An 8,941-nucleotide genomic window follows, 5' to 3' on the forward strand; every position below is an offset into this window, starting at 1 on the left:
GCATTGTTGCCTTCCCTCGGGAATGATGTGGTGGCCTTAGTCACATACACTGTAGTTGCCTCCATGCAGATCCCCTTCATTTATAGCCTGAGAAACAGGGACATTAAGAGTGTTCTAGGGAGATTCCACAGCAAAACAATCTATTCTTAATATCTGTATAACGTGTAACTCTTCTTGGAGTGTGGTTGGAAAACCCAGAAAAACCAAACATGGAAACCGAATACTATGTTTTTGGTCACATTCTTTTTTAGTATCAGGGTTTTCATTTCTCTCCATGCTTCACATGTGAATGTTACTTCTTTTGATTTACCTTTCACTGAATTGGGAGGGCATCCTGAGGTCCTTAGTATGCATGAGAGGTTCTCCTCAACCATTCTACTATGCAGGTGAAATGCATGACTCAATTGTTATTTACTTAAACTCTACATCATTTTCCACAGTTTCTGCTTATGTTCCAAATAAATTTTGCATCCATTAAATCTATTTATTCAAATAATTTATAAGGATGCAGGTAATTTCTGTAGATTTTATTGGACTCCCTTGGGGAGTTTATAAATCCTGATGACTGAGTCTATTGGAGGAGGTCATCAAAAAGGTGTGACTTCCAGTTAACCCAAGAGCTGGACCTGGAGAATCAGAGTCTGCTTGCCCTACCCCTGTCCTTGGAAGTTCATTCCTGACTGTGATGGCATCTGACTGGTTTGTGGCCATCTACAAGCAGGCCCAAAAATGTAGTCTAACCTCAGCTACGAGCAGGCCCAAAAATGTAGCCTTGAGCTTATAATATGTTGAGATAATCTGGGTGTCATACATGACTGAACCCAGTTAAGGCCTCTTTTATACATACATTTTTAAGACTTGGAGTGCGGGTATGAAGATCTTCTTGTTTTCTGGCTGCCCAAGATGCACCTTGTATATAAATTTTTTAGCTTATGAAAACTGCCACCTACTAATCTGGAGCAATCTGTTTCTCTCTTTGGATTCCTTTTGGCCCATTCTGCATGGGGAACAGTTTCAGATTTCACCCTGGAAGCTCCAGAGACTGCAAACCAATATGGTCTCCCTTGTTAAATATTGACCATATGCACAGGGGTTTATTTCTAGGCTTTTGACTCTGTACCATTGGTCTCTGTGTCTATATTGAATCCAGTCTATGTCCCATTGTGGCTGATACTGGTAGTCTCTGCTCCACTTCCTGTGTTTAGCTGTGTGTTTATGTCTAAGCTTTGCCATTCTCTGGGTTGAGTGAAGTAGAAACAGGTCCTTCCTGTGCCCCACTAAAAGGCTGGGGAAACTGCTTGCACAATCTACTCTCCCTTTTTCCATGAGTGAAAGAACTTTCCCTAGCTGGGGAGTTCCTTCCTGATGCTACGTAGTGCTGGTCTGGGTGATGGGATGATGTGTGAAACTGTTCTTCCTTTCCTTTGTGTGGTGATTCTCAAGCATTTTGTTCTACTGCATTGCTGAAGCTTCCTAAATGTACTGCTGAGCTCTCCCAGGGCTGTTTGTGTTCATGAGTGGCCATCTAATCGACAATCTTTGAGGGGAAACAGAGATTAGCATTTGCTATCTCAACATCTTGTTTTTGTCACATTTCCTTCATATAAGTTAATGACAAACCATTTGCTAAATTCCTCATCCAGAGTCCTCTGAGCCAGAATGACTGTGTGGATAGGATGTAGCAGGTTGCAAAGTACTGTCATTCTCATATGAACTCACTTTATCGACTGAAAAATACTTAAAAATTTGAGAAGAGCCTCATGTACCATTACTTAAACTTTAAGACTAGTGAACACAAAGTAAGCTGAAGAAAATACACCATGAAATAGGATGAGCGAACTTACTCAACTTTTCTTTCCAGGTCACTGCAGACAGAATGCCTTCAGGGAAGTGATTCAGTCTCATTTCTTTCTTTCTTACTTTTATTTCCATAGCAGATTTTAATTGTATAGCCAAAAATGGAAAAGTAACCAAATGTCCTTCAACAGGTAAAGAGTTAAACACAATTTAGTACATCCATACCATGGAAAATTGCTCAGCAATAAGAAGGAACAAACCATTGATACACCCAATAACATGGCTGGCTCTTAAGAACATTATGCTGAGTGAGAAAAGCCAATTTCCAAATGTTACATACTATATGATTGCATTTACATAACATTCTCAAATGATGCAATTACAGAGATAAAGAACACATAAGTAGTTGCCAGGGGATAGATGTAGGGGAGGGATGCAGTAACGATAAAGAGGCAGCATGAGGAACTTCCTTATTATGATGGAACACTTTTGTCCCTTGATTGTGGTGATAGTGATTATATAAATCTATCCAAGTATTTAATTGCCATATAATCGCAAAGACCTACCAAAAGCCAACAAACAAACAACTGAAACAACAAATGCATGTAAACTGGTGCAAAATCTTTAGCTACTTAGATGTATCATGCCAGTTAGTTTTCTAGTTTTGACAATGCTGAGTCTCATTGAAGCCCCAGCACCTCTACAATGGTTAGTGCAGAGCAGGCAATCACAACAGAACAAAACAAACAAAAATACACATATAAACTCTGTTAAACATTGATTACCATTCATTAGTTTACAGGGACACAGCATAGTCCATATGGCTGCCACACACCGGGGGCTTTTGTGTCTGATCTTTCATCCCTTCCAGGGATGTCCTTATAACTAAAGAAATAAATGAGACTCTGTCATTTTTTTCCATGCACTCTTCCCAGAGTGACTACTTGTACCTGACGAGGGGGATGTGCGAACCTCTGATTTTAGCCAAGATGGACCAAAGTTGGAGGTAGCCTGGGGCCCTTACAGATGGTATCTGAAGTGAGAGAGAAAGTGGATTCTTGGGACTAAGTCCTTAACCTATGGAATCTGACACTCTAGACAGATAGAGACAGAATTGAGTTAAATTATAGAACACTCAGCTGGTATCGTGGAGAATGGCCTGATGTGGGGGATCCTAGTCCTCACGTTTGGTGACCAGAAGTCTCAGAAGTGAAGTGTTCTATGTAAAGTAAATGAAACATGAAGGAGGGAAAAAACTGGGCAGGTTTTTCCATACGAGACCAAAGACTTTTTTATTTTTCTGTTTTTGATTTTTTAAATTTATTTATTTGTTTCAAGTATACAGTACATTGGTCAGATATTTATATAATCTATAAAATGATCCCCCTAATTGCTCCTTCTCTCCTCTGGCTCTCCATCTAGCCAATATATTAATGCTAACTGTATTCCCTATTCTGTGCTCCCCATCCCTGTGACCACATATGAACTACTAATTTGTATTTCTTTAACCTTCGCCCCATTCTCCCAGCCATACAACCCTCCTCCCCTCTGTCACCAGATTGTCATCTATATTTGCAAGTCTGTTTTGAGTAGTTTCTTCTTTCTGTTTCTTAGATTCTGCATATAAGTGAAATCATATGATATTTATCTTTCTCTGTCTGACTTCTTTCACTCAGCATAATACCATCTAGGTCCACCCATGTCATTGCAGATGTTAGGAATTCATTCTTTTTAATGGCTGGGTGATATTCCATTGTACACATGAACCATAACTTCTTTATCCAGTCATCTGTGGATAGGCATTTAGGTCACTTTCATATGTAAGTTGTGCTGTAGGGCCAAAGACTTGATTTAAGTATAATTTAGTCAGAGTGTCCATGGCCATTAGTAGATTTTTGAGGGCAACAGATATTATTGCAAAAGAGAATTTAGACAAAGCAATGTCCTCAGTGATAAAAGTGAGGCATAGAAGTACTTAATTTTTATGTTTGAGAACTTCCTAAGATTTTAGAGGCTATCTTGTTAAAATTTAGTGGGATCCCCAGTTATACTGTAATTTAAGACATGGTATGGTAGAAGACATGAAATTTTGCCAAATGGTACATTTCAGGTGATGTTAAAGTTAATTCAGAACCTGTGTTGAAGAAATGCAAAAGCCAATTGGTGCCCACTTGTTTTTCTTTCTATAAATTCTTTCAATACATTCAGAATTTCTAACTGGGTCAAACTGAATACCTCTGTTGTTTTTGTTTCTCTTCCATACTCAGCTTTCTTTCTTTTCTTCCCTCCCTCCCTCCCTCCCTCCCTCCCTCCCTCCCTCCCTTCCTTCCTTCCTTCCTTCCTTCCTTCCTTCCTTCCTTCCTTCCTTCCTTCCTTCCTTCCTTCCTTCTTTCTTCTTTCTTTCCTCCTTTATTTTATCACTAGATATACTTCAAGGACAGTTTCTCTATCCTGGTCATATTTATAGATTTCTTCTTCCAGATAACCTCTAATCAGTATCTTCAGGGTGAGGGACTTCCTTTCTGATTCTGGTTGAATTATAGAGTTTATGTACCATATGCTTAAAGCAGGTTGGAATTAAGCCCTTTGCTATGCCACGGAAGTGCGATGGGTGCCATCCTAATACCCTGAGGATCCAGGATGCATGGGTAATAGCAGTAGCAGATATATTTAAAGGCTCTGGGAGCTCTCTGTGCTTAAAAGTGCAGACCTCAGCATTACACATAATAGCTGCATTTCTTTTTTTCTCTCCTCCCCTCACCCATCTCCTCCCTTTTCTTTCCTTTTTTCTCTCTCTTGTCCCTCTTCTCTGTCTCTTTCTCTGTCTCTGTCTCTGTCTCTGTCTCTGTCTCTGTCTCTGTCTCTCTCTCTCTCTCTCTCTCTCTCTCTCTCTCTCTCTCTCTCTGTAATAACTACTCTTTTGTGGGAACCACCCCAATTGATCTGTACTGCATACAGGGTAAATTCTTTCCCCTGAGCACCATAGGGGCCAATGCATGGTTGAAACACACACCAATCAGGGTAAGATTTTTCCCCTAATCTAATGTCATTCATATCTTCATTCCAAGACACAGATGGGTCTGGGCCAAAACGCAAGTCCCAGGGCTATGTTAAGAAAAGATCCAACTCTATAGTTTTGTCTATTAGGTAAGTAATTATAGAAACTTCTAAGTGAGGTCAGTAAGCTACATATGAAAGGATTGGAAAGACTCAATAAATGCAGTGCAATGCAGCACTGTCCAAAGCGCAAGCTTGCCATCAAGCAGCAGAACCAGAGCAAGAAAAGACACTTTCCATGCTGGTGGTCCTTGTCTCCGTACCCCAGTCACTACGACAAGTGCAATGAATGCTCTTTAGGAATAGGATGGGCTCTCATGTCAAATTTGGCTTGGATATGAGGCTGAAAATGCTACACATTCAAGTGGGTATAAAAATCTTTATTCCTCATATGGATATCTCCATATCTGGAGAAAGCCTAGCAGCCCATCTAAGCCTGTCTGAAATGACATGAGACGTCAAGAAAATTGGCTTTTTAAAAAATTGTGGTTAGGTTGTGGGTTCTGGGTGAGAGTTCTTCCAAATGTGAGGTTCGATCTCTTGCTGTCACCAAAAGAGGAAGAAGCCAGTCTTTTTAAAAATTGAGAAATAATTGACAGATAACATTATTTTAGCTTCAGGTGTACAACATAATGATTTAATATTTATATGTATTATAAAATGATCATCACAACAAGTCTAATTAAGATTTGTCACCATACAAATTTTTTATTGTAAGCAGAAATTTTAAGATCTACTCTCTAACTTTAAAATATGAAATACAATATTACTAATTATGGTCACCATGCTGTACATTATACCCCCATGATGTTTTTTACTTTATAACTGGAGGACCCAGTCTTTTTCATCAGGTAGTCCAGATGTTGGGCAGAAGGTGAAGAAGGAGAGGAGTGCTTAAAAAATTGTTAGTAGCCAAATATTACACACACACACACACACACACACACACACACACACACACCACACACACACAAAAACATACATGCATTCAGACACTTTATTACATAACTCTTATAGTATGTTTATAAATACTCCAAATCAATGGAATTAATTGCACTGCATTTGGATGAAATAAAATACATTGATTGGTTCTTAGTGTCCTATAATTTAAAAAACTAATAAGGAACATTTTATTTTCTTAAGGCAGAAGGATACTTCTCATTTCTTTGCTTTCCTTCACAAGAGGGGACTGATAGGTTACTATGTTTATAGAGTTTTAAATCTCAAAATAACCTTGCTCTTCTAATTTCTCCAGCTCATTCTTTCCAAAGGGATGCATGTAGTAATAGGTTAATGGAGCAAATCCAATGTGAAAAGAGTTCTCAGAAAAATGTTTGTCATAACTGAGAAATATTACTGAAAGAGTGTAATCTTGGAGCATGAATACTTTATTTGTGAATTGCTTAAATCCAAAATATAGACCCACTGATGGATACTTGTATACTTGTTTCCTTTATACCGATCATCATTTATTTTCCAAAAGGTGTCTCTGCTCTGTGGAACCACAGAACATAACAGGTGTCTTGAAATTTCTCCTCCTGGGACTCTCAGAAGATCCAGAACTGAGCCTCTATTTTTTGGGCTCTTCCTGTCTATGTACCTGGCCACTATACCAGGGAATCTGCTCATCATCATGGCCATCAGCTCTGACTTCCTCCTCCACACCCCCTTCCTCTCCATCCTGTCCATAGATGACATTCGTTTTACTTCTTTCACCATCTCCAAGATGATTTTGGACATCCAAACTCACAGCAGAGTCATCTCCTATGTTGGCTGCTTGATACAACTGTCTTATAAAAATCTTTTTGGATGTCTGGACAATGCACTCCTAACTGTGATGGCCTATGACTGGTTGATAGCTATTTGTTACCCCCTGCAATATCTGGTCATCATGAATCCCTGCGTTTGAAGGCTGCTGGTTCTAGTGTCCTTTTTGATTAACCTTTTGGACTCTCAGCTACACTGCTTATTGATGTCACAACTTTCCTTTTTCACAAATGCGGAAATTCTTCATTTCTTCTATGACCCTGCTCAACTCCTCAAGCTGGCCTGTAATGATACCTCCACCAATAACATATTAATCTATGTTATTGTCATTTTTGGTGGTGTAGCATTCTCAAGAATCTTTTTTCTCTTACTATAAAATTGTTTTCCCCATTCTTAAAGTCCCATCATCAAGTAGAAAGTATAAAGCCTTCTTTACCTGTGGTTCTCACCTGGCCTCACATTCTCCCAAGGAAGGTGCAGTGGCCTCAGTGGTGTATATGATGGTCACTCCCATGCTGAACCCCTTCATCTACAGTCTGAGGAACAGGGACATCAAGAGAGCCTTGCATAGGCTCCTCAATAGAACAGTAAAGTTTCATTACTCTCCTACCAGCCCCCTATTTTTTGGTCTATGGGTTAGAAATTACTACAAAACCAAACATTTGGAATTGGCAAACATGCCTCTTTGAGCGCACAGTTTTTGTAGCTCATGGTTTTCATTCCTTTTGATCTATTATATCTGAACATTGCTTAATTTGCCAAATATTTGATATGATTAGGGGACTATTCTGTGATCCTATATCAAAATAACTGCACAATTGAGTTTAATTGCAACTATGGAATCCTATGTATTTTCACCTATAGGCATCCTGTAGAAATTGACAACTCTCTTTTGAATATATACCTATATATGATTTCCAACCATTTGCATCATCCATGCCTATTTTTCATAAAACTGTGGCTTTGTTCAATTTTAGGCTGTGTGAGAGAATGTGTGTCACTGGTCCTCCATCTAGGCCTCCTACTGGAACCATCTGATGAGCTTTAAAAATCTTCATGGCTAAGCCCTATCACCATAGATTACAATTTAATTGGATCGGAGAGTGAAAATATCATGAACACTTTTAACAGCCCCCAAGGTGGATCTAATGTGCAGCTAAGGTGCAGATTATTTAATTTCATCAGACTTTTTATTCAAAAATGATTTGTATGTCTTGGGTTCCTTACTGTTTATGATTAGGTCGTGCAGATCTCAAAGTGATCAGTGCTTATAAAGGAGAAGATACAACAGAGTTTACATTAGTAACAGCAATTATGATTTTTTCTCTCATATTCCCGGTAATACATTTTTTCTCCACATATTTCATCCATCTACACTCTACAGTTATCCCTCTGTGATGGATATTAAACTATTGTTTTATGCTCCAAATTTACCCATTTATACTGTAAGTCGTAATGCCATGGTAAGGGCTGGGAATATATAAACCACTGCTCTGATTTTCCATCTGGTTTTTCTTTAGGTTCATCCAGTAAGGGCCAGTAAAGAGCATACATACAACTTTTCCCTTATCTCTAAGAATAGGATTCTGTCACTGTTTCTGCAGTTATGACACTGTGTTACCATGTTTTTCCTTTCATCTTTCAAAAACCATTTAACCAGACCTATGTGAAATTATCTTCCTAATTTCACAATTAGGAACCACTAATGTGGTTTCTCTTTTTGACTGAACCCTGACTGGTAAATCTTAACATAGGGAATAAATTGGAAGAATGCAAAGTGAGCTCAGGATAAAAAGAAGATTGTAATGCTATGTCTTGATCAAGAGTGTACGATTGAGGTTTAAAGTAGTGGTATCTCCAGTGTGGTTTTGACTTATGTGGTGAAATGAAGTGAGATATATCGGGATTGTGTTTCAACAACTTCTGCATCTAATCTCTACTGTCTTCTTGAGTCAGGTTTTTATAATGAGGAACACTGAGACTAATTTCTCATTAACTGATATGAAAAAACACGACTACTTTCCCAATAAAATCAGATATGTGTAAATGACAGAAGAAGTTTTTAGGGAGCCCAAATGACCAGTTTCAATAATTCATCAGAACGAGTCACAGAACTTTAGACAGTTTATAGTTATGATGACAGTTTTAATATAGCAAAAGAATACAAATTAGAACTAGCCAAAAGAAGAACACCTAGGGCAATATCTGAAAGGTCCCATATGTCTATCTAGCTGTCCTCTCCCTAAGAGTCTAGATAGATTACTGCCTCCTGACCACACTGTGAGACAGCACTCAGAGTGTTGCCTGTCCAGAGTTTTCA

At 38.7% G+C, this 8,941-nt stretch overlaps 1 protein-coding gene across 1 annotated transcript; it reads left to right on the forward strand.

Moving 5' to 3' along the window:
• The first annotated feature begins 6,306 nt into the window (after positions 1 to 6,306).
• LOC107515061 (putative gustatory receptor clone PTE01) lies at positions 6,307 to 7,310 on the forward strand. The gene is given in 2 exon segments (XM_036233347.1): positions 6,307 to 6,979; positions 6,981 to 7,310. Coding segments are annotated over 2 exon segments (861 nt in total). The 5' UTR covers positions 6,307 to 6,448.
• Positions 7,311 to 8,941: the final 1,631 nt, after the last annotated feature.

Source organism: Rousettus aegyptiacus, unplaced genomic scaffold (assembly GCF_014176215.1).
Source record: "Rousettus aegyptiacus isolate mRouAeg1 unplaced genomic scaffold, mRouAeg1.p scaffold_m13_p_16, whole genome shotgun sequence".
Lineage (NCBI taxonomy): Eukaryota > Metazoa > Chordata > Mammalia > Chiroptera > Pteropodidae > Rousettus > Rousettus aegyptiacus.